Here is a 27,454-nt window from a genome sequence, read left to right as displayed (position 1 = left end):
CCAAAAAATAATCCTAATTAGTTACCTAATATCTGCTTCGCAATTTGTAGCATAGTAAGTCAGAACCTATCGGCTGTCGCGACCATAGGCTGAGCTTCATGCTTTTTGGTAAGATAGGGACCCAACTTAACAAATTCATGTAGCTGCCCACCAAACACAACCCAAGAGTCCGGATTATGAAATTTAAAATAAAATACATATAAATGCCACAGTTGCTAACACATCCATTCATAATGCATTATTCAACTTAGCGGGACATACTAAACCCTCAACGAGAGAATAGTCAATGGTTTAAAACTAACCTTTTCAGCTATGGCATCACGAGAAGCGTCACTGATAACTTTACCAGATGACAAAAGAGCCTTCTGGATTGCCTTGCAACACTTATACCTAGCTTCCATACCTGGTTCAATTGAAACAACACATCAATGGAAAATCTGTTATTGGAAAAGAGAAAGAAAAATGAAAATCACTTCAAATTCATCCACATCCAAAATCAGAACACAACAATTTTATGATTGCCTTTTGTAGAAGAGATAAAAGAACATTTGTTGGATTCTTCCCTTTACAAGAAAGGTTTATTGACCTAAATAAATAGGGGGAAGAGTATGCACTCTGAACTATAATCACACTTGCATTCTCGTAACCCACATAAACAGTGGGGAAGATATGCAATCAAATAATTGGAATGGAAATGCAAAACAAAAGTTCCTTGAAAACGTTAAGCTATTTAATGTATCAGAGGATGGAGAACAACAAAAAGACTCCAAGATTGCCAAAATGATATGTGACGTGTCAAATTACACGGAAAACTAACTTAAGAATAATATGCAAACTTTTTAAGTGACGGAAAGTGGAAAGAATCTTTGTAGAAGCATGATAGAAACAGATGACCCGAACAAAATTTATATGGGCTCCAATCATATGCGAGGCAGAGAATTAGCATAAAAGGTCAAAAATCGAGTTACATAACAGGAACATGGGGTGTGTTTGTCCAAGATAGACTTGATTTCCTAGCCACATAATTAATAAACAAATGTTGTGTACACAACAGCAAGAATCAATGCGCATTGAGAAAAGAAAATAAACCTATTTTCACGGTCTCAGTATTTCCGTCTGTTAATGTATTTATTATCTCTTGTTTTGAGCAAATCTCCATCAGGAACCAAGGGCGAACCACAAACCCAGTAATCAACCTGTAAACCTGTAAAAATTGATTGCCCACATTAAATTGTTACACTGGCACCTGTAAAAGGAAGTTTAAGTGAGAGATTACATGCAATTCATATATTTCCCTATGCAATGTAAGCAACGAAAACATTGTCAAAAGCCGCGGATACATCCATGATGTTTGCTGTAGGCATGGCAAAATGGGGAGGTGAGGCGGGGCCCAGCCCCGACCCGGTGAGGCATCCTGACTCGGTTAACCCCGCCCCGAATTTTTTTTTTCTTCCAAACTCAAACCCAATATTGCCATCATACTGCAACTTACCCCTTTTTTTCCTACAATATCAAACTACAACTTTTTTACTTTAATGTATTAAGACAATATTGCCATCAATTTAACTCATTTTATTAGTATTTTTTATATCAAAATTAAGTATTTTTAGTTTTTAATAATTATTTTTATTATTTTATTTCAACTTTTCTAATAAAAATTAATTTATTATTTAGAGAGATAAAAAGCTTCAACAATCAATGAAAATATTAATATGTAAATACATATATATTTTTTAAGTTTATATATTATAATAGATTGAAGTCATCGATTAAAATTAGATTTTTGACAAACATTATTCGTTAACTAAATATCCAATTCAATTAGAATTTCATTTCCCACTTTTAATCTAATTTAATTATAATTCAATGTTTCTAAAAAAAAAAAAAAGGGTTAAACAGGTAAGGGCAGACCCGCCCGGATCCAACCAGGGTGGGTCGACCTGATCCACTTCAAGGAACTTATCCCCGCCCAATTTACATGCCTAGTTTGGTGAGCTTTAACCATGTTTTTCACTTGGTATATTTTTGAAAGAAAATATAGAGGATGCTCGAAACGAGACCAAATATTTTAACCTACTCACGTTTTGTGGACTATTCAACCAAATTATCAAATATTAATGAAAATAATTTAGGGATTTTTCCAACATTACTCAAGTAGAGCAATGACAAAAGGTTACGAGAAAAAGAACAAGTGAATCATGTCAAAACTAGAACTATTACTGATCATAAGAAAGCTTCAACAAAGTATTGATTCATGATCAAGGATTGGTAAAACTAGGTTGGATGGCATCACTTAAGGTGTTTGGTAAAGCGTTACCCCACTTCTACTTTCCCTGCTTAATAACAAGAGATTCATAAATCTTGATTTGAAATTCTTACCCCCAGACGAATTTCTGAATCTTGACGAAGAAGAGATAAAAGAACACCCTGCCAAAAATGAGCCAAGAAAGTAGTGGTGAATATGGAAAGCACACCATTATATTCACACACACATATATGTATATACATGACAAGTATACAAACTTGAAACAAATTTGTGTTGAAAGGAAAAGATAAAACCAAAAGTCAAAGGTAAATGGCCTCGAGCCAAAATCTCAGCAAGCAAATAGAATAAGTAATATAATATATCACATATAGCAACAGCTGTATCCATTTTAACTTGTGTACATAGTGAAGCAAAACAACCATCATTTTTAAAAAAACACTTGGTGAGCTCTATGTCTAGAAAGGAGGAAGAGGCTATTTTAGGATTTGGAAGCAAATGAAGACTGTCTTTGGGATAATATAAGGCATTGGGTAGCCATGTGGCTTTTTAATGTGAAGGATTTTGAAGGGATTCCATTCTCTAATTTAGTTAGCGAGTGGCAATATTTTAATTAATGAATTTTAATTTTCCATTACTTGTACTTTACATGGACTTTTTCTAACCCATTTTTTCTTGTATTACTATTTCATATAAATACAGGTGGTTTTGTTTCAGAACAAACATTAATTACACACACAAGAATATTAAATTTATTCTGATTCAATATTCTGATGCAAATTGGAGTAAGGGAGAATGGAGCCAAGTCAGAGTCCCGAGAAGGATTGGAGTAAGGTAGCTGAATCTTTGAATGAGTTGGGGATGAAGGTGATATTTCAGAATTCAAGGAGGAGTAGGAACTGAGAAAATTGGCATGTAACATAAATTATGATAACAACTCTAAGAAGAAAGGGGGGAAGGGGACTACAGATAAATGAAGATCTTGACATGGAATGTGAGGGGAAGTGGGGCAGCTGAGAAACGAAAGAATATTAAGGCTACGATTAGCAAGATTAATCCGGATTTTATTGTGTTACAAGAAGTCAAAAGGGAGGTGGTGGACAGAAAATTTGTTGGAAGCATTTGGAGGTCTAGATTTAAAGCATGGTCTCTACTACCAGCCATGGGGAGATCAGGAGGTACTCTAATTGCTTGGGATTCGAGGAAAATTAAAGTGTAGGACTCTTTAGTAGGAGAGTTTTCTATATCGGTACTTATTGAAGCTGAAGGAAAGGAGCCTTGGTGGTTTTCAAGAGTATATGGACCTAGTAGATATGGCGAGAGAGCTGCGTTTTGGGATGAGATAGCAGGCTTAAGTGCTATAAGTGGTGATAAATGGTGTTTAGGGGGTGATTTTAATGTAGTTAGAAGGCTGGAAGAGAAGTTAAACAGTAAGACAGTAGCCAAAAGTATGAAGTTGTTTGATGATCTAATAAGACAGCTGAGACTTGTTGATCCTAAGCTGAATAATGGTCAATTTACATGGTCAAATTTTAGACAGCACCCAATTTGTTGTAGATTGGACAGATTCCTGTTTTCTAGCAGATGGAATGAGATATTCCCTTTTGTTAGGCAAGAGGTACATGTTAGAATTGTTTCAGATCATAATCCGGTTGTTTTGGACTCCAACCCACCCAAGTGGGGGCCAAGTCCCTTCCGGTTTGACAATATGTGGCTGGAACACAGGTCTTTTAAGAAGGAATTTGCAACTTGGTGGAAGGAGGCTGGAGAAAAGTTTGGGACAGAATACAACTTTATGGAAAGACTAAAAATAATCAAAGAGAAGGTGAAGGAGTGGAGCATTAAGGAATTTGGAAGCAAAAAGATTCTAAAACAAACAATAGAAAGGAGAATCTCTGAGTTGGATAGGTTGGAAGGAAGTGATTGCTGGAGCTTACAATATATGGAAGAAAGGAGATCACTTAAGAAAGAATGGCAACAGTTGCTTTTTGAAGAAGAGAGAGGAAATTGGCTGAAAGCTAAATGCAAGTGGGCAAAAGAAGGGGATGCAAACTCCAAGTTTTTCCATCGTTTGCTAAGTGCCAGGAAGGCCAAAAATTTCATATCCAGAATTGAAAGGGAAGATGGGGTAATATTGGAAAAGAGAACGAGATAGTAGATGAAATCACTTCTTTTTATAAAAAGCTGTATAGATCAAGACACCGAGAAGTGATTGGAATCGAGGGTATTGAGTGGAAGGCAGTCCCGGACTTCCTAGTTGCACATCTGGAAAGACCGTTTGAAGAAGAGGAAGTGAAAAAGGCAGTGTTTGAATGTGATGGGGACAAAGCACCAGGTCCAGATGGCTTCTCAATGGTAGTATACCAGAGGAATTGGGATACTTTAAAAGGGGATGTGATGAGGGCATTTACAAGGTTTTCAGAAGATGGTATTATCCAAAGGAATTTGAACGAGACATACATTTGCCTTATTCCCAAAAAACTGAATAGCTGTAAGATAAAGGATTATAGGCCGATAAGCCTAACTCCAAGCTTGTGCAAGATAATTTCCAAAGTACTGGCTATCAGGCTTTGAGGGGTATTGGATGACACTATTTCTGAAACTCAGTCTGCCTTTGTGGAAAATAGACAGATTTTAGACTCGGTCTTGGGTGGCAAACGAGGCGGTGGAGGAATATATAAGAAAAGGACTAAGTGGTATAGTTTTCAAAATAGACTTTGAGAAAGCTTATGACCATGTTGATTGGGAATTTTTAGACATGGTGCTAGCAAAGAAAGGATTTGGTCATAATTGGAGGAAGTGGAAAAAAGGCTGTGTATCCTCAACATCCTTCTCTATATTTATAAATGGAAGACCAAGAAGAAAGATCTATGGGGAAAGGGGGCTAAGGCAAGGGGACCCGTTATCACCTCTTCTATTTATTTTGCTAGTGGATGTACTTGGTAGGATGGTAGACAAAGCTATTGACTCCTCTTTGTATAATGGTTTTCTTGTGGGGAGGGAAAAGGTATCGGTAAGTCATCTACAATTTGCAGATGATACGATATTCTTCATTAAAGACAAAGGTTCAGTCCAAAAGTTACTTGATATTCTAAGGACTTTCTGTTCTGCATCCGGGATGAAAATCAACATGAGTAAAAGTCAAATCTTGGGTCTGAACATGGTGGAGGAGGTGGTTGATTCTTTGGCGAGGTCGGTAGGGTGTGAAGTGGGTCAGTGGCCCTTGAAGTATTTAGGGCTGCCTTTGGGGGGGAATCCTAATAAACAAGCGTTCTGGGAACCGGTCGTAGCAAAATTTGCGAAAAGATTAGATGGTTGGAGGGGCGCGTACTTGTCTCGAGGGGGTAGACTAACTATTATTCAATCTGTGTTATCATCCCTACCAACTTACTTCCTTTCATTGTTTAGAGCACCCAAAACTGTGATCATCGCCCTTGAAAAGATGATGAGGGATTTCCTTTGGGAAGGGGGTGATCTGGGTGGGGGTGAGCATCTGGTGGCTTGGAAAAGGTGTGTAAACCTCTTTTTCTAGGAGGGCTAGGTATTGGGAAGTTGGAAGCAAGAAATAAGGCTTTTTTGATGAAGTGGCTGTGGCGATTCCCGTTGGAAGACAAGACCCTTTGGTATAAGGTGATAAAAAGTAGATATGGGAGAGCTGATAACTTCTGGGATACGAAAAGAAGGGATTCTCTGTCGTTTAGAGGACCATGGAAGAATATTGCGGCAATGTATGATGCATTCCTGACTAGGGTCCGCTTCAAGGTTGGTAAGGGGAATAGAATCAGATTTTGGGAGGATGCTTGGGTGGGTGATGAAGCCTTTATGAGACTATTTCCTGATCTTATGCAGATCTCTAATGGGAGACAAAAGAGTGTAAAAGAAATGGCGGGTGGGGGAGAAGGCTTCTCAAGATCTAACTCTGGATGGGACTTTCAGTTCAGAAGACAATTGAGAGAGTGGGAGACCCCCCATTTAGTAGGTCTGCTTCAGCTTCTTGAACAGAATCCAATTCTTGATGTGGTGGATGACTCTAGAATTTGGTCTCCTGGGACTAATGGTATTTTCTCTTGTAAAAGTGCCTTTCAAAGTTTAGTCTCATACCAGTATAATTCACAAGGAAATTGGGCTAAGTTGTTGTGGAAAGGTTGCGCTCCATCTAGAATCAAAGTGTTTGGTTGGCTGTTAGCTTTGCAAAATGTAAACGTTCAGGAGGTAATGCAAAAGAGAAGGCCTTTCCAGGTGTTGTCTTCGGGCTGGTGTGTCTACTGCAAGAATGCTGATGAATCTCTGTCACACCTATTTCTTGAGTGTCCTTTTAGCCAAGGTCTATGGAATAGATTACTGAGAGAATTTGGTTTAAGCTGGTGCATGCCAAAGAAATGTGCTTAGCTCTTGTCTTGCAAGATAGCTGGGGGGAAGAGGTCTGCTAGATTATGGACAGCTACAGTATTGGCTATCCTTTGGGCAACATGGCTAGAAAGGAATGGCAGAATTTTTGACAATATAGAAAAGAAAGTGTAGAGGTGTGGGATAAAGTTAAATTTTGGGTTGCAACATGGGTCTATAGGACAGAATACTTTAAAGATTTTTCATTTCAAGATCTCCATAGAGACTGGGGCTGTATTTTATCCTACGATATTGACCATGATTAGAATCTGATCTGATTTATAACTTGTACTTATGTTCTAGGTATTGGTTTTTCTATGTAATGACCCACGGTTTTCCTCCGCCTTAAGTGAGGGCTTCTAATGAAATTGGGGGTCAATCATTGATTGACCTTGTCTCTTTTTAAAAAAAAAAATATATATTCTGATGCAAAATATTAATAAAGCAAAAAGATAATTATTACTCACTGATACTGTCAGTTTTGTAGTCTTGGATGATGATTCGTAAATTAATCTCCTTAGGCTTTCTTCTGCATTGTTATTCAACATCATGGTGTTCTCTGTGCGAGTTTCTCCAGAGATGTTCCCAAGGGCATGCAAAGCAGCCTGTATTTACCAATTGCCAGAATAGAGTATCACGTCACATACGGCAGGTAAGCTGAGAAAATAATTAATTTTAATCCTTTTTCCCGACTAGGAAGACGAAAGAATTCAAAGCAAACAAAAACAGTCATCCAACACTGAAAAAGGAAATATAAACAACATACATAATTCAGGTTTGAAATAACTATTTTCTCCCTATTTTGTTAATAAGAAAGCCAATGAAGATTATTGACTGTATCTACAATAAACAAAAGTGGAATTATAGGAACATTTAATGTCTACATATTCCGGTCATTTTGATTTCTTTATTTCTTATCAAAAAAGATGAAAGAAAACAAGCCTTATCATTTTATTTTAGGGTTTTCAAATATAAATTTTATTATATACAGATATGACAATCCTTACTAATTACCACACAAATAAAATGATAAGAAAATGAGACAGAGGTATTATGAACCAGGAATCACAAATAGGACTTGCAGAAAAGGGGCCTACTCAGAATCAAAATAAGCAACTAGAACAATTTTCCCCATACCAGCATCAAAGAAACCACACAATGTAGTACAAGTATACCAAAGATTCTGCATCATTCTTACACATAATGCACTGACAGGGAGATTAAAGGCATTTTTTTTTAATGGACTAAGCTATATTAAAACTTCAATTTTAGTGGGAACCTCCTTTCAAATACAATTCAATTTTTTTCACACTTGATTCTTTCATAGAAAATGCAACATATGAGCTTAACATTGTCCACATCCATAAAAGTTCAACTGCATCCTCTTTAAGGTTCCAGAAAATAAAAACAAATGAAAACGGGCTAAAGCTTTCAGACACTTACAAGCTGTTTACCATGCCCTTGTCGATCAAAGGCAGCATCAATGACATGTTTTGCAGAAGGTGGCGAACCTAATAGTAGCAGCTCCGCTCCTTGGATTGCTAAAGAATATAAAACAAAAAACAGCTTTATAGCTTTTGAAATGTAGTGGCATATTACATAAAAACATAGAAAGTTCAAATTGCTTAAAATTAGATATTAGGTGTCGTCACATGTTTTTGAAATTCAAACCCCAATTAGCCTATTGTGATATTTGTTCTTTCTACTATTTTTTCACTTCTATCTTTAGCTAGTTCTGTCTCATCATCAGACAGTGCAACCTCTATAGAAAATTTTACAGTTAAATGCTGATCAGAAGTTTAAAATAAAACCGATAAAAACATTAATTGAAAAAAAGGAGAGAAAAAAAACTTCCTTGGCCTTCTGAAGACTGGCAAATGGCACTACTCCTAGACCAACAATTAATCCAGTAATATATTAATTATTCACAATTTAAGAAAATTTGTAACTTATAAATATCTAGCCTTCATAGGTGATTATTAGTTTTACATTAATAACTACTACTAATTTATGCCAAACAAAGTTTCCTTCCACTTGAAAGTATACAACAATCTCCACACACTGCACACTTCTTCTATGAAAGAGATATATCAGCCCAATTAAATTCTACTATGAAATTACAAGTCAAAATCCGTATGGAATAAAAACAGGAAACAAGAAGCAAAAAATTGGGAATAAACACAAGATAGAAAGCTGCTCTAAATAAGAAAGTTGACAAACCCAAAATCAACAAGGATTTCGACTAATTCACAAAGTCTCCAACACTCTTCCCCAAGTTAGCTCAAAGATATATTTAATTCCCAGAATAATTTGAAGGAAGCAAGCATCCCTATAACTAGACACTCTCCAAAGTCCAAACTGCTTTTGGGTGGAATACAAATCTCTGTCAAGAGATTTTGGGTAAGCAGTAATATACAACATCTCTTCCAGGAAGGGGAACGCAGCAGCAGAATAAGAGGATAGGCTCTACAAAGATGGAGATACATCATGTACTTGCACTCAATTCAGATGCAATCACAGAGGTTGTAAAGCATACTTTTCAAACAACCATCAATGAGGCATCTGCCTGCACTGTGGGGAGGAATGTAGCAAGCAACCTATGTGTTAGGCCTCCTATTCGGTTCACTTATGCTAGGAGAACCAAGTCCACGCACCAGGGGTAGTTCGGTCTATAGGAAGGGGCTGTTTAGTAATTGTAGATAATAATGAGGAGTAGCTGAATATATTGAGTGAGGAGGAAAGAGAATGTTATGCATGTACTAGCTTTTGCTAATTACTGCTGGAGAGTCCCAGGCTCTCGAATCCCTGTGGAATCTGTATCAATTTGGCTGATTAATATACATTTCACAGCTTCTTGATTAGCTTGGATTATTTGTTCTGTTCTTCCTGTTTTGGTACTGTTTTATTGGATTAATTCCAGAATTGCAGGTAGTCGGGCCTAACACTGTGGGACTCTGTGCGAATTTTCTAGAAATGATGTTCTGATTTTCCTATGACTATGGGTTCCTAAGATCACTTTAGCATGAGTTTTATTTGGGAGATAAAATCATTAATTTCAGGATTTTGGTGTTAGTTGTAATATAGCTTATTTATGCTTCTATGGCAGCCTAAAAAATAAAAAGAAACTATATTATGTAATTACTAATTATGACTAATAAATCTTTGGGCTTATGCTTGCTTTTTTTTAGTATTTGTTTTTAAGTGCAGACTTATACCTCGATATGCTTTGAGATTTATACCCTACCACACCAGGGCACAACAATGGTGCATCCAAGTTAGGCTTCATCACCATTTCACTATGTTGCTCTGAGAAAAGGAACAATTGATGGAAACTAGAGTTTATTCTCCACATTCTGAAGAAGTCATGATAACAACGATCACTCACGAACTTCATTTGACAAAATACAGAAGGCCTGTTTTAAATTATATACACCTCTTCAGCCTTCAACCTCATAATAGCAAATTGTAAAAGTCTATCGCATCAACAATTACTGGAAGGGTCACATCTTTTAGGGGTTAAACCAGTCTTACCTTCTATTCATTTGTAAATGAAACCTAACAGAGATTATAAATAATTTCAACTAATATATATTATATGATTTATGGCGATAAATAAGTTTATACGATAAAGTCATTTCCCCAGACTAAGTACGTGGCAAACTTACAAGATCCTATTTGGCCTACTGCCTCGAGAGCTGCTTCGATTTCATCTGTATCTTCAGTTTCTTCTGAGTCAAGTATTCTATCTATTGCTGATATTACAGTTTGGAAGCCTGAATTAGAAAAGAGAGAATGCACGTTAATAAAATGACAAATTTATTCAAGAATAGCAATCACTGCTAGAAAATAAAAAATTGGAAAAACAAAAACCCAAACTTTAACCTTGGATTTTTATATGATACATTTTATTAAATAATACAAATTTATTTAAGGTTAAGGGTACAACAAAATTCAGGAAGATTTCCATAAGAATAATCAATATTGGCACAGCTGTGTAAATCACAGTATTTTATAATCCAATATGCAATATAGAGTACAAGCTATCCAATCTAAACTACAAAGAAGGCACAGATACTAGCCAATAATATATGAATGCTTATGCCCCCATCATTTTTTTTCAATAAGAAACAAACAAAACTTCTATTAATGACCACAACAATAACAAAAAACAAACATGAGAAAAAGAAAGAAAACTTAGATAAGGCATCCTCAAGAGAAGAAAAAATGCAAACTGAAAAAAGGAAAATGTAATGTTGAAGAAAATTTTACTTTAATCATTCTGAAATTTGTTAGAGACCTAAGAAACAAATAAAAAGATTTACAACAATGTCATGTGTTTATGTTTTGCCATAATTAAGAAATGTGCCTCAGAGAGTTTGGTGCATAGTTTGAGAATTGGATTGCATAAGACATGAAAGTACAGTTGCAAAGCAATGACAATGCATTAGTCTCGAGATCAACTTTAAGAAGGCTTACTATAATGTGGAATGGTCCTTTTATTTTATACGGGGATTGACAATAAACATACAAGTTAGTTACGGTTGTTTATCTGATTGTTCACTTCTATGAGTAACAGAAAAGTTTAGCGGAATGTCTTTGAGGATCAAGTGGCTTTTAGACAAAGAAACCATTTGTCTTCTATACTAATGCATGTGTGATCATATATGCTGTATATGCATATGGGTTTTAAAATCCAGTAATTGAATAGAAGTCTTACTCAATTTATCAACAAACATGTAATTGTTCTGCAGGAGTCTTCCACTGATCATCATTGCTCTTGACCTTATAATTGATCCAATTGATTTATTGCTATAAAAAAATTTTTAAAAAAAAGTGAGAGAAATGTCTTCTCATGCCTTAAAAAAGTGAGAGAAATTAAAAGTTAGAAACAATTACTCCCTCTACCTGATTATAGAACTAAGAAGCTGCAGAAGGGTGTTCCCCGACAAAAACTCCCTACCATGCTGGATTTCTGACAGCTACAATAGTTCAGCACATAAAAGGAGCTAAGTCGATGTAAGCTACTACTTCAAGACAAAGAGAAGCAAAATAAATAGATTCACGAAAACATATGAATGACTTAGATTAAGATTAAGATTGTTCCAAAGAGACAATTCTAACTTAAATATAGCATAATTTAAAAATAAACATGATGAAGAACGATACTTCTTTTGTCTTGATGAGTGAAACATTTATATTCAAATTTGTTAGTGCATTATTAATCTAAGTAATAATAAAATGAGTCTGGAAAACATTTATATTCAAATTTAATTGGAAACTAACTCCTCGCCACAATATTTAAGGAACAGAAAACTAAAACTGTAGAAATATCATTGTAAATACATTTTGTACAGACAGCCAAGTGTATTTTTTCCAGCATTTTGTCTAGCTTTTTCTATAATATATAGGCCATACTATTCATCAATAAAATCATATTAGAAGTATTATTCACAAAAATTACATGGTATCAGAGCATTAGTAGTCGAAAAATTAGAAAATCTTTCCAATGTTTTCTGTCCTTTTCAGTAAAAAAAATTAAGGTATTGCACTCTTGAGCTCAACCTTAGAAAATCATTTTAGGGCAATCTTCTACTCTCACCTCCTCCACAAGAAGCTTCCTGCACCTCCGGCCGGCAAAACCCTGAAGTTCGGCACTCAGCAGACCTGCGCGTGAGCCTCACGTGCTGCCTCCATCTCCGGCCCCTCTCCCACGCGAGTGGTGCGTGCAACACCCCACCAACGAGCTTTTTCCGGTGACGTCCTCCTCGGCACTCCTTGCTGCATTTCCTTGGTGCTTCCACGATTTCATCACAAAAATCTAATCCAAAAAGATTTTATTTTTCTAGCCCTGGCCTCTATCTTTACTAAATAATATATTTTTTTTCCAACCCCTCATAAGCTTATTCCAGTCCAATTTTTTTTTTAATTTCACTCTATAGATCAATGGCTATTCCAACCAACTCCTCTTCATCTAAAAATCAATCTCAAAAATATCAACTTCTCAAATCAATGGCTGCTCCTCAACTTCTCCAATCAGCCAAGCCCACATCTCAATCAGCTGCTCTTGTCACAAAGTTATCCATTTTCAAGACTTGGAGGTCAGCCACTTGTCAAAGGACAAAATCGATGCAACTCCAACACCTCTTGGGTAGTGTATGCAGCAGCCAAACCCATCTTCAACTGAGGCAAATGTCAGCATGTGTCATCAAGGTTCTATGTCTCACACATTTACTGCAACCTCCAACAAAAGTACTTGGATTGTTGATTCAGGGGCTTCCGACCACATGACAGGTGATTTACAAGTCTTCAGCACCTTCAAACCATGTGCTAAATCCCACACAAGTCAGAATTGTTGATGATTTTCTCTCAAAAGTGATAGAGACAGGCTCTGTAACATTATCATATGACCTTCTCCTTTCATCTGTTTTATTTTTTTTCAATAAGCAATCTTCTTTCAATAAGCAAACTTACTCTAGATCTGAATTGTATAACTAAATTTTATCCAAATCTTTGTGAATTTCAGGTTGAGGGCTCAGAGAAGGTGATTGGTAATGTTGAAATGCATGATGGGCTCTATATTCTCAAGGATTCTCCTAAAAGTAAACAAGTTCACAAATCAAGTTGTGGTAACCATTCCAATTTAGATTCTGTTTTCAATTATGTGTCTGTTTCGAATGAAAATCTCGTCATGTTGTGACATTTTCGACTAGGACATCCAAATTTTGGTTATCCTGAAAAACTAATTCCTCATTTATTTGTCCACAAAAGCCCAAAATTCTTTCATTGTGAAGTATGTCAACTTGTTAAACATACTCGAAACTCTTATTCCAGTCTTTCTTACAAACCTTCACAACCTTTTTTTCGATAATACATAGTGATATTTGGGGACCCTCACGAGTAACAAATATTAATAGATCTAGATGGTTTGTATCCTTTATTGATGATCATACTAGGACAACATGGACATTCCTTGTGAAAGAAAAATCTGAAATTGCTTCCATTTTTAAAAATTTTCATTCCATGATTCGAAATCAATTTCACCGAAAGATCCAAATCCTAAAATCTGATAATGGAAAAGAATATTTTAATTTCATTCTTGGTCCATACTTGTTAGATCAAGGTATTGTTCACATTAATTCATGTGTTGATACTTCACCAAAAATTGGAGTGGCTGAGTGGAACAACAGACATTTCTTGAAGTTTCTAGATCTATCATGTTTTCAAATCATGTTCCTAACCAGTTTTGGGGAAGCCTTTCTCAGCCACCTATCTCATCAATTGTATGCCTAGCCATGTACTACAATTCAAAGCTCCCAAAAATCAGTTACTTGCAACATTCCCTCGTATCTCAACCTTCTCCTCCGATCTTCCATTTACAGTCTTCGAATGTACAGCTTTTGTCCATGTTTATGATCACAAAAGAACAAAACTTGATCCAAAGTCTCACAAGTGTCTCTTCATCGGATATTCCAACACTCGAAAATGGTACAAATGTTACTCCCCAATTACAAAAAAGGTCTATAACAATATAAATGTCACCTTTTTTTAACATCAATCTTTCTTTCCCAAATCTGGTATTTAGGGGGAGCATTCACACGAATATCAACTTTAGAAAACTCTTCAGGATCATTAAGCTACATTTCCTCAACCCAATGTTGTGACACACAAACATCAAAGTGCTCAGTCTTTGCCTATCCAACAAGATCAATCAACTAGTCCTTCCGTACCTACTTTTCCTATCCAACCAGATCAATCAACTAGTCTTTCCTTGCCTTCTTTTCCTATCCAACCAGATATCAATCCAGAAAACACACCCAAACCGTCCTCTATAGCCAATCCGACCTCACCTTCCTCCTCAAAAAATCCAAACACTCTTTCAAACTTACCACCACCTCAAACTCAAGCCCAAATTGATATAGGTAACAAAAAAATAAGTTGAAAATATAGAGGTCTACATGCAAGATAAGAACTGCTCAAACACTCATCAAAACCCTCTCAACCTCGAAAATCATGAAGGTAAGGATTTTGTGACTCATGAGTTAGTTTCTCCTACAATTGATGATCTCGACCTACCAATTGTTCATCGAAAGGGTGTTAGAACTTGTACCAATCACCCCATTGAAAAGTATGTTGCTTATGGGAAACTAACACCTATGTACCGAGCTTTTGTCTCTTCTCTTGATCTTATTCAGATTCCCATAGACATTTATGAAGTCTTGAAAGATCCTAAATGGAAGACTGCAGTCGATGAAGAAATGAATGCTCTTGAGAAAAATGATACTTGGGTTCTCACTGAGTTACCTCGAGGAAAGCGGACAGTTGGTTGCAAGTGGATTTTCACTATCAAATATAATTCAATTCAGACGGGAGTATCAACAGATTCAAGGCTCGATTAGTTGCCAAGGGATTCACTCAATCATATGGTGTTGACTATCAGGAGACCTTTGCTCCCGTCGCCAAACTTAATACAATAAGAGTTTATTTATCACTTGCTGTAAATTGTGATTGACCTTTATATTAGCTGAATGTGAAGAATGCTTTTTTGAATGGGGATCTTGAAGAAGAAGTCTACATGGAAATTCAACCAGGAATGAAGAAACACTCCAGTGGTCGAGTAGTGTGCAAACTTCTCAAATCTTTTTATGGCTTGAAACAGTCACCTCGGACATGGTTTGACAAATTTGCAAAGTTAGTTGTCAAACATGGACATACTCAAAGTCAGGCTGATCATACTCTATTTTTCAAGTTCTCTTCAATAGGGAAGCTAACAATTCTCATTGTCTAAGTGGATGACATAATCTTAATTGGAGATGACTTGGGAGAAATTTCAGATCTCAAAAGACTTCATGCCTCCAATTTTGAAATAAAAGATCTCAGAACCCTCAAATACTTTCTTGGTATGGAAGTAGCCCGATCAAAAGAAGGAATTGTTTTATCTCAGCGAAAGTATATCCTAAATTTTCTAAAAGAAACTGGAATGATTGGGAGCAAGCCGGTTGACACTCCCATGGATCCAAACTTGAAATTTAATCGAAGAGAGGATTCAACTCCAGTAGAGAGGGGGAGCTATCAAAGATTAGTAGGAAAACTAATCTATCTGTCTCATACCAGACCTGATATCGCCTTCCCTGTAAGCGTTGTTAGTCAACATATGCACAGTCCTTGTGAGGAGCATTTGGAAGCAGTGTATCGTATTCTAAGGTATCTGAAAATGACACCAAATCTTGGTTTTCACTTCAGAAAACACAACAACCGAGACTTGGAAGTTTACACAGACTCTAGTTGGGCTGGAGAGTTGACCGACAGACGATCAACCAATGGTTATTACACTAATGTATGGGGTAATTTAGTTACTTGGCGTAGTAAAAAACAGTCTGTGGTCTCAAGGAGTAGTGCAGAGTCAGAATATCGTGCTTTGGCCTTAGGTATTTGTGAAGGGATGTGGATCAAAAGGCTCATGAATGAATTGAGGTTTGACTCTCCCGAGTCCTTTAAAATGTATAGTGATAGTCAAGCTGTAATTAGCATTGCTAAAAATCCAGTTCACCACGATAGAACTAAACATGTTGAAATAGACAGACACTTCATTTCTGAGAAGGTGAATTCAAAGATTATTGAGCTCAACTACATTCCTACAAAGAAACAGATTGTCGACATCCTAACAAAGGCCTTACCAAGAACAAGTTTTGAAGAATTTAATTCCAAGCTGGGTTTGTATAACATATACAACTCAGCTTGAGGGGAGTGTAGAAATATCATTGTAAATACATTTTGTACAACTAATTTTAGGTTGTAATTGACAACTAAGTTTAGGTTGTATTTTTTCCTATATTTTGTCTAGCTCTGTATTCAGCCTATATATAGGCCATACTATTCATTAAAATCAGATTAGAAGTATTACTCACAAAAACTACAAAAACAAATTCTGTGGGTACCCAGAAGAGACTCCAAGTTGTTAGGCCTCAAATATTAGTCACGAGAATAAAATTAGCTAGGATTAATGTGCTGAGTTGTTAGTTTTTAAGTGTTGAGTTGTACATCTTGCTAGTTACCATTGTTCTATGATGACCCTTTGTTTTAGTTGAGCGAGCCTATTATATAAGTGAGGCTTATCTCTCTAAGAGAATTATCTATTGATTATGTTTAGATTGTGAGAGAAATAACTCTGTGGAGATATGAGATATCCAAGTGTCTCGAAGACTTGGAACTTTGTAACTCTGTTTTTTGATATCAATGAGAACCTATTGATTATTCTGTAGTTAGTGTCCATCAAATTGATATCAGAGAAGTCGGTCCAGCCTAGCGATGTTACCCATTTTTAATGGGGATGATCCGTTTTAGTGGGTGGTTTGCGTTAAAGAATATTTTTGCCTCCATCGAATTATTGAAAGCAAGAAGGTGGCTGTTGCTAAAGAATGTCTCAAAGGAGTTGCTTGGCGCTGGTTTCAGATGGTAGAAGAACAAGACCCAATCAAGAATTGGTTGGATTTTAGAATCACATTGTTAAGCTTAGGCTTTGTACGAACAAATAACAAAATCTAGTTCTAAATCATCCCAAGTCCTTAGATAATTTAAGATATAAGTTGTGCATTTAGTCAATTATTTGAAGTCAGATTTTTCAAATACATATATAAATATAGGGTAAATTCAAGAAATATGAAAGGCAATTGAAGACCAACCTCATACAAAAGCTCTAAAACACTCATTGTTACAAGTGTGTCATCTATATTCTTGATTTCCTCCTCAAAAAGTGTAAGTAGATTCGATTTGTATATTAATGACGCCACATCACTGGAGACAGAGAATAACTTCACTATCAAAGCTAAAACTCGAACCTGCCCCTGAGAAGCGTATGTTAAAAAAATTAGGAAAGATGGCTCATAGACTGTCCAACATGACTAATTAGAATTTATATAAAAAGCATAAAAGGGCAAACACAACTTCTAACGAAATACCACGTGACACTGCTATTGCCCAAGACAAATCTCATGTTGATGCACAAAAGTTGCTTCAGAACATATTTTTTGAAGGAAGAACAATCTAAGGTAGCAATTAATAGTGTCTCCCCATAATTCATACAAAAAATAAATGCCCCAATGCTTCGAATACACATATAGTAGATTAAAGCACAAATTAGCATTCGCCATACCAAGGATGAGCACTGGGCTGCTAACACTCCAAGATGTGTGGCTTCATTGCTATTAGTTGGGAAGACAATCTCCTGAAAAATGGCATCAGTCATTAAACCAACTTTGGAACACGAACATTGATATATCATAAAGGTATATATTCAGCACAAAAAATTAGAGATTAGACTAGAAATATAAGATGCGCCTCCAACCTTGCCTTGTGGAAAACCGGCTAATGTCTTAATTGCATCCATTGATGCAGTCGACACTTGCTCATTGCTGCAAAAGATAATGCAATGCGCTTCATGAGATTTTAGACATAAGAAACTAACTTTTGAAAAGGTGAAACTGGAAAAAATAACATGCATATTATACAATTAACATCAAAGTTGTAAATAATAGAAAGGGACCACAAAGAGAGAACTCATCTAATACCCTCTAGCTTCTAGATATATTTTGCAATTTTTGAGCTTTCACTATGAATGCTTTAAGCGCAAAGAGAGCAATTCAATTTCCTCTTTGGAAATCCAGCACCAATATTGTGAAACTGTCTTGTGCTCCAAACAATTTGATAGACAGAGTTTAATAGCTTGTTGGCAAAAGAATTTAGTAGCTTTATTTATTTATCCACGAAAACCCCATAACAAGTAAACAGATAAAGTGTGGACACAAGTAACAATTGGACCCTTTACCCATTAATGACACAATCGAGCAGAAGTGGATATACATCATAGTCACTTATAAGCTGAACACCAGAAACACTTTCTTCCTTCAAATTTTCCAGGAGGCATGTAACCTGCAAAAAGTTGACAAAATGTCAAGTTAAACTGCTTGAAAAGTTCAGTCCAATTGTGCTATAATATTCATTAATTGTTGTCGAGTGAACTAAGTAAATCTCCAAAATATATCATAGACCTCCCGTAAGGATCAACTATATTAGGCATACAAAATTAGTGGCTGATTAGGATGCTTAGTGGCAGGAGGGGGTAATGGTTTTATCGATGACATCACTTAACAATCACTAAAAAAACAAAGCCCAAGAAGCAATACTAGAATTTTTTTTTTGAAAAAGTGACAAAGGTCAAAAGGCTGACCTCTACTCAAATTGTTGAAAACCCTCACTTATGGCGGAGGAACACCGTAGTTACAAATAAAACAACAAAACAGCCAAAAAAGAAACCACAACAAACCCCACCCCCAGAAATTAAATCCAGAAGTTGCCTCAATCTCTAATAAGGTCATAGAAGGCAACCTCCTCAAAACATTTGTTTCTATACACCCAAGTAGACACCCAAAATTTTATCTTATCCCAAATAGTCTCTGCAGAATTGGAAATATCTTCGAATATAATGTTATTTCTTTCAAGCCATAAGGCCCAAAAAGTTGCCAACACAGTAGTTTGCCAGAGACGTGAAACTCAGAAGCAATACTAGAAATGATCATGCAGCATACCATTACCATGATCAAAATTTTATGCTAGGAGAATATAACTCAAAAGACATACACTTCAAACAACTTTTCTAAAAAATAAATTAAAGAGAACAGTAGCTCTGAACAACAACTCCTGAAATACAGCCAGAATGTACATTGCACATCTTTTGTGAAATATTGAAAACGAATATTTCTAATACAAGTAATGTCTTGAGAAATGACAGGAAATGGGTAAGCATGGCATATTCATACCGTTTTACAAGCTAGACATCTGACTACTTGAGAATCCGCCCTAAGACCAACCTTGACAAAATCCTGAAAATATAAACCACATCAAACAACAAGAACCTCATACAGTGTTCATCAAGCTAAACAAAATAAAAATTTGCCTCTTTGCTCTTTTCTGGTAGTGATGGGAAGCTTGCTTGTAACTACTGTGCCTTTTTTTACTTTTATTTCCCTTTTTCTTTTCACAATACGAAGGTGAGAGATGTGTTTGTTAGGCCTCTAATATGCCTAATATATTAGTCACAAGAATAGAGTTAGTCCCTTATTGGCTGAGTTGTACTTGATTAGTTGGGATTGTCATATTTTGTTAGTCCTAGAGGGTATGGGCTTTAGTGTAAATATTAAATGAGTCTCTCTAGGAAATGCATCCGATTTGTGTAAGGAAAGTGAGAGCAAGACTCTGTGGACACTCCAAGTTGTCTCGAAGAACTTAGAACTTTTGTACATTCTCTTGAATTTTCTGGGTTGGTTTCTATCAGTGATGAATCGTGGAATTTACTTAAACTCCAGTAATTTTTGCACTTTCAACTTTTCATTAGTAAAAGAGTCAAAATCTTTGTTTGTTATAATATTTTTTAGAAAAATGTGAAGCCAGATAATGTGCACAATTAAAATCCCAAATCCTGATGAACCAACAGTAAGTATACTATATTTTCTTTCCAAGCAGCTAAAAGTGACAAAGTAAGCAGCATTAAATGACTGGCAGCCAATTGACTCAAGAAATCTGAGTCGTGAGTCGCATACCATGTATAGTGGTATAAGAGAGGCACCATACTTCGTTTTGAATATCCTTTCCAAGCAAGCAACCAAGGTGTTTTCTAGACCAGGCACATCTGCTTTGGTTTGCAAAGCACTGCAAATAAGACCCACATCAAGTAATGCAACAATTTGATCCTTGAGGACACTTAAAATATCAAGCAAAATAAAATGCTACAAGTAAAGGAAAATTTGCAACTATAGTCACTAAACCTAATGATCTAAGTGACAGTTTCCTGCTCAATTAATCAATTTTGTATTGCCTCAGCGCAATTTCACTTCTCCTCTACTTCACCATTCTACTTTCTCCCATAAAGAAACTATCACCTCCTGTGATCAACTACACCAAAAATAGTATTCATTGACTGAAATTTATCGTGAATAAATTACATATATGAAAAAAAAAATCCCACTGATAATTTCTCATATCTAGATTTCAATATCCAAAGAAGTACCTTAATTGCATTGAAAATATGCTTGAATTAGCATTTCACGAAATTGATAAATAGAATTAATTGAAAAAAAAAATCAGTATTACTCGAACATAAAAATAAGTAAAAAATAATCAACAAAAAATTAAATGAAAACAAACATTTCTAAATAGGAATTTTTACTTGATAATGACTGGAAGGGGAAAGCGATTGAGGAAGCCCTTCGTCGAAACATCATTTTTAACACCTGAACTATCAGATTCTTTATGAGAAATTTATAACAAAATTGAAAAGAACAATAATAATAATAATAGTAAAAATAGAAAAAAGTGTGAGGAAGAAGATGATTACCAGGATAAAATGCGTACTCTGAAGCTGCTTCGAGCAACTGAGTTGGATCGTCCACCGAAAATTCCTCCATAGCAGAGTATTTCTCACTGTTTTTACTTCTTTTTTAAATAAAATAAAATTATGTCCTCTGCAATTCAATGTAGGGAAGGAGACGGCACGTGTGCATGGGCTTGGCACGTGTCGGGTTTCGCACAAAGCTACTTAAAAGTACAATATTGTCCTTCAGAGGCGGTGCATAGTAGTGTATTGACAATATTGTCCTTCAGTATGGGCTGGGCTTTTTTCTTCGTTGAGACTTGAGATTCGTTAATTAGGAACCAATTTAATGTAAAAATAGACATTATAAAGACTTTTATGAGAAATTCACATATTTAACTAAGATTTTAAAAAAAAACTAAGATTTTAAAAAAATATTAAAAATACAGAATCGGTAAAAAATTACAAAAATATGAAGTAATATAATCGTAAATATGAATTTTTTTTTTTTAAACAAAATTTACAAATTTATAACCCTATAGTTTTTTTGTAACCAGAGTTTACAAATTTGTAACTAAAATTTACAAGTTTGTAACCATATGTTACAATTTTGTAAACAACATTTACAGACTAAATAGAAAATTGTAATAGACGATTACAAAATTGTTACAAATTGTTATCCGTATTTTTGTAATTTTTGTAAAATTCTGCATTTTTAAAAAAAATTTGAAATTTACAGTGTTATGTGTAATTTTTCCAACTTTTATTAGCAAAATAACTTTTCAAATATTTTTATTTGCCAAATGACCATCTTTTCAAATTAACTTAATGAAACTTAATTAACATTAACTTAATCTCATGTATTGACTACATCTAGAGAGTCCTGAACCAACATTTTGAATCATATGTGCCCACACACGTCCTTGTGTGTTTGAGGATTGGTTTGGAAGATCAAGGTGTGAGCATTCAGAATCTGAATGTGAAGATTGTTGATTTATACAAAAAGAATCGTAGATGCTTGATAGGCTTCAAGAGATTCGTGGATACTTGATAGGCTTCAAGAGGTAATTCCTAATCTATTTGTATGTGATTTAATATATATATATATAATCCTGACTGGTATTAATAAATTTTCAAAAACTCAATATCCGCAGTGTATCTCTGATTTACACTTTTAATACCAACAATTGGTACCAGAGCAGTTTATATATATATATATGTATATATTAAATGCTGTGTGAGTTTCTTGCATTTATTATATGTATGTTAATATGTATATTGAATGGATATATATATTTTTTGAATGTGTGGTTGAATGATGTATCATTAATTATATGGTGCTATTGAGTTAGGAATTTGAATTTCTAGATCTTGTGTAAGCCATTAAGGGCATAGGTTTTTTTGTAAATTTTACTTTTGAAATTAAGATCTGAAAAATTTGTACACAAGAAAAATAAGAAAAATGGATCTGGGCCATGCACCTTGGCGGCACACGACCCGAGCCCCACAGCTGCCCCACCTGCGCGCGCACCAGCCCAGGCTCCCAGCCACCTGCGCACACACGAGCCCCAATCTCCTCTGATGCGTGCGTCGCCCAGCTCGAGCCTACCCCTGCACACCCACACCCTGCGCACCAGCAGCCAGCCCACGCCCCTGCGCTGTGAGGCTCCCCAGCTACCTGCACGCCACCTGCGTGCATCAGCCACCCAGTCGCACGCACTTGAGCCCCTTGGCTCACCTTGCAGCTGTTGGCCCTAGTGATCTAGGGCACCATTCTTGGTGCCCAAGTTAGATCCTATTTTTGTGCAATTATCTTATTTTATTTTTATTAGAAAAATAAAATATTTTTTAGTTGGTTAAGATTTTATCTTAAGTTTAAACAATTATTTGAATTTGATTATTTAATTATTTAAATTCAACTAAATTAAAAAGATGACAAAATGATTATTTAATTAAAAGTTAGTTTTAATTAAATAAATTAATTAGAAAGTTAGTTTCTAATTAATTACTTGGGCCTAACAAAATCCTAAGAATTAGCAAGAAAGTCTAAAAGATAGGAGAAGCATTCTTAGAGTCTTGAAAACTACCTAAAGACTATTTTGTAATTTTATTTATATTTTTTCAAAGGTTGTAAATTTAGAAATACCCAATAGTACTTGTTTCATCATTTATTATTTATTTATTGTATTTATTTAAATAAATGTTTGATTGATAACATGATTATGCATTAGTCGATTACGTGCCATTCATAAAACCCCACACATTTTTCATTAATCATGCATCTTTTAGAAACATTATTATTTAAGATTGTTCTAATCGTTTGTTTTGGAGAAATCAATTGCATGTAAACTACTAAGTATTAAATTATTTAAAACTTGGTAATTCACAACATAATAAATGCAATAGTTATAATAGGCCTTTAAGATAACCAACTTTATTAAAAAAGTGTTTTAGTAAAGTTAGATGAATATAATGGTAATTATCTATATCACATTAATTGTAGAAATAGACTCTTTTATAATTAAATGTATTTTGTAATTAATTACATTAATAGGATTATTAATAAACTAGTAATTAGTTTAGAATTAATTGATTAGTTTAATAAAAAACATTATTTCTAAAATAGTAAGTGGGAGAAGATGAACATCTCAATGTGACATATGGTCTCCATTATTAGTACAACACAGTGAGATATGAATAAGGACTCGAGGCGACTTTGTTTCCGTCCCCCTAAGGAAGGTTTCTAGACATATTAATAACAAAAATTGGTTTCTTACGAAAATAGGAAGGAGTGATGTATTTTAAGCTTGATCGACCCTATAGTGTCACTCTCTAAGTTAAGTCATGAATTTTGAAAGAACGAGTTACACTTACAAAGATGCAATTTTGCAGTGAATAATTGCATCTTGACCAAACCAGCGGTACTTTATTTTTTAAAAGAGAAAATAAAGAGTTATTTTAAGTTGTAAATAGTAAAGATAAGATTGTCTTATAAACTATCTGAATTTAACTTGACCGACCCTAAGGCGACACTTTATTTGTTGGGTAGTTTTATCGTGGAATAGTAAATGTTTATTTATGTGTTTTAATTGTTTCATTCATGCATCATATTTACTTTCCAAATAATTGATATTTTTCAAATAGTAATATTATTGTATTTTATTTCTTTCAGTAATGTCGAACGGTGGCAATCCAATAGCTGCTTTACTTTCACTTGAAAAAATTAATGGTGATAATTTTATAAGATTAAAATCGAATTTGAATTTGATGTTAATATGTGAGAACCATAAATTTTTCCTGACTGAGGAATGTCCTGAAGAGCCCGCCGCCAATGTCCCGAAGAATATTCGGAACAAATATGATGCATGGATTCAATCCAACAATAAGCTAAGTGTTACATGCTTGTGAGCGTGAATGATGTTCTGAGAACAAAGCATGAACCCATGGAAACTACTTTTGAGATAATGGAATCTCTGTAGGCCAGTTTTGGGCAGCAATCTGATCAAAGTAGACATGAGGCTACTAGAATCTACATGACTACTAAGATGAAGAAATGTGTTTCAATGCGTGAACATGTCTTGAGCATGATTAACGTGATGCATGAAGCAGAAATACATGAGGTCGTCATTGATGAGCGTACACAAGTAAGCATCATACATGAATCACTCACTCCTGCTTTCTTTGCGTTCACGACCAACTATATTATGAATAAGTTGGAATTCAACATGACTTAGCTGTTGAATGAACTGCAGACATTTGAGTCTCTTAACAAAACCATAACCAAAGAAACTGAGGCAAATATGGTAGAGGAAAAATCTTCAACCTCTAAAAATAAAACCAAGAAGAGGAAGGAGAACAATGACAAGGACAAAAGTAAGGACAAGAAGTCCAACAAAGGCAAGAAGGCACCAAAAGCCAAGGAGAACAAGAATGACAACAACTCCAAGAAGAAATAACCAAAAGGAAAATGTTTCCACTGTGGAGTTGGAGGTCACTGGAAGAGAAACTGTAAAAAGTATCTCGCTGAGCTTAAAAAGAAAGGTAAATTTGATTTTCTTATACTTGAAGCTTTTGTAGTGGAAGACAATATGTCATCCTGGGTTTCAGATTCAGGAGCCGCTAACAATGTTTGTTCTTCTATGCAGACACTTGAGTCATTAAGGGAACTAGCTAATGGCGAGGTGACAATGCGAGTTGGAAGTGGAGCGCTTGTTTCAACTAGAGCAAAGGAAATATTCCGTTTATACTTTGGGAACAATTATCTTGTTTTGAACAATGTTTACTTTATTCCTAAACTTTCTAGAAACTTAGTTTCTTTATCTATGTTGCATGAACACTTTTTTCATATTTATTTTAATAATAATGCGATTGTTATTTTGAAGAATGGTTTCAAAATTTGTCAAGCAGAACATACAAATGGACTGTATATGCTCAAACCTAATGAACGAACGCTAAATAACTCAGAATTATTTAAAGAAGCAATTGTAACACCCTGAATAGTCAGAACCGTTACACCGTTTGTTAAAAATAGTGCTTAACTTGTTAAGCGGGTCATTTGGACTTAAAAGTATAATTAGGGTTAAACGACAGTTCAAATATCAAAAATTTTGGTCAAAAGTTGGACTTTTAATTTAAAAGGTTAAGTAATTACAAGGGATCCCAAAAGTTTCTAATAAAATACAAGTTGATAAAAAATACATACTTAGCCGACCTAAGCGGCAAATTTTCAACTAAAGGCTCCTGTTCCCCAAAACATCTTGACCATGGCGGCCAAGCAGGCTGAGTATGTACACGCCGCCCCTACAACTCTCCAACTCATGGCTGGTCCAGCTTCCCTTTGCCCTTACCTGCACCACGAAGCGCTCGTGAGCCAAGGCCCAGTAAGAAAACCCATACAAATCATACAGATAACCAGATAAACATTAACATGTATTACATATTTTATAATCACAATTGGCTCACATAGATTTTCCAAACAACATACGACTCATGCCGAGTAGATGGACATTCCATCTTCATAATGGCCCCGTCACTATGGCGGATACCGTATATGCGTTATGGCCTCTCCACTACGACATACATTACACATGTAATGCCGTTAACGATCTCCAAACCAAGCAATCATTACCAACAAGTATAACATCATAAATTCGAACACAATAGACATTCAACTACAAATAGTTTCGTGACACACTCATTCCCGTGCTCTATCATTGGGGCGCACGCCCTACACTTGGTGCACGAGACATTTTTCTTACCTTGAGTCCTCTATGATAGGGTAAGGCGGCAACGAGCATGATCCTTTCCTTCCCAAGCCTTGCAATACCCCTAGTCACGATACAATAACGAATAACCATCAAGAACTAAAACCAATTAAAAGCTTCAAGATTCATTCCTAGTCTTGGGGACCTCGAATTCTACTAAACTGGGTAGTAGACCTTTCCCGAGCCTTTAGGTTTGAGTTCCCGCCATCCAAAACCTAATTTGGCCAAAATTTCCATTTTGAGCTGCGACGCTCCTCTTAAGCGCTGCGACTCTCCTCAAGTCAGAGAGCCTAGCCCTCAATTTTGTGGACACAGGCCACGACGCAACCCAACAGGTGTCGCGGCGCGATGGCGGTTCAGGGAACCTCCCTGACTTCGGGATTCGTGAGGGTCGTGGCCCCAAGAACCCAATTTTTCAAACACTTTCTCCGGGCCAATTCCCTCAAAATTTACCCCAAAGCAGTACCAAACCCATAATTGCATCCCAAAACCTAAATACTACACTCAGAGCAGTACATACACCCAAAAACTTAAACAAAAGCCTCATCACAAGTCAAACTTAAATCCTTGAGTTCAAAATTCAAAACACTCTAAAAACCAGATCAAAACAAGGTTTAAAGCCTACCTCGGCTATGAATTACGACCTCCTAGCTGCACCTAATCTAGTCCCAGCCTCATACCTTCAATTAATGCTAATTCCTCCAAAATTCAATGGTTCTAACAAAGCAAGGGAAAGAATGAGAGGGAGAACGTGGGGGGAGAAAAAGAGAGAGAGTTCTGTTGAGTTTTCCTTAGGTTCTGAGAGGTTCCAAGTGAGTAAGTCCCTCCAAGCTTGATAAAAGATTAAACTACCCCTTGCTCACTCCTTACTCATTTAATGCCCCAAGGGCAATATCGTCATTTGCCACATTTTCCTGTTAAACCTCAAATTCCACTTAGGATTCCCAATTAATCCCACTAATCTTCCAAACTCTAATATTCCCCCCCCCCCCCCCCCAAATAATAATTCATACTCTAATATCCCCGGTAACTCACCAAATTACTAAAATACCTCTAGGCTCACTCTGAGCCGGGTATTAGTCCACGATGTGACTTTTCTGCCAAATAGTCATATTATCATACAACTCATATATTTTACATAATCACACATATATTCAATTAAATTCACATATCAATCCA

At 35.7% G+C, this 27,454-nt stretch overlaps 1 protein-coding gene across 1 annotated transcript; it reads right to left on the bottom strand.

Moving 5' to 3' along the window:
- Positions 1–25: 25 nt before the first annotated feature.
- LOC133800540 (uncharacterized) lies at positions 26–21,185 on the bottom strand. The gene is made up of 17 exons (XM_062238536.1): positions 21,036–21,185; positions 20,868–20,931; positions 20,242–20,350; positions 19,462–19,524; positions 18,471–18,574; positions 17,991–18,057; positions 17,799–17,870; positions 17,329–17,490; positions 11,555–11,628; positions 11,367–11,458; positions 10,315–10,422; positions 8,093–8,190; positions 7,117–7,254; positions 2,380–2,427; positions 1,090–1,204; positions 303–403; positions 26–143 (listed from the first exon to the last, which is right to left on the bottom strand). The coding sequence occupies exons 1-17, from the start codon at positions 21,103–21,105 to the stop codon at positions 60–62; spliced, it is 1,569 nt and encodes a 522-aa protein (XP_062094520.1). The 5' UTR covers positions 21,106–21,185; the 3' UTR covers positions 26–59.
- Positions 21,186–27,454: the final 6,269 nt, after the last annotated feature.

This window comes from Humulus lupulus, chromosome 9, assembly GCF_963169125.1.
Source record: "Humulus lupulus chromosome 9, drHumLupu1.1, whole genome shotgun sequence".
NCBI lineage: Eukaryota > Viridiplantae > Streptophyta > Magnoliopsida > Rosales > Cannabaceae > Humulus > Humulus lupulus.
Note: the sequence above shows the minus strand (reverse complement) of the source record. Positions and strands in the feature narration are given on the sequence as shown.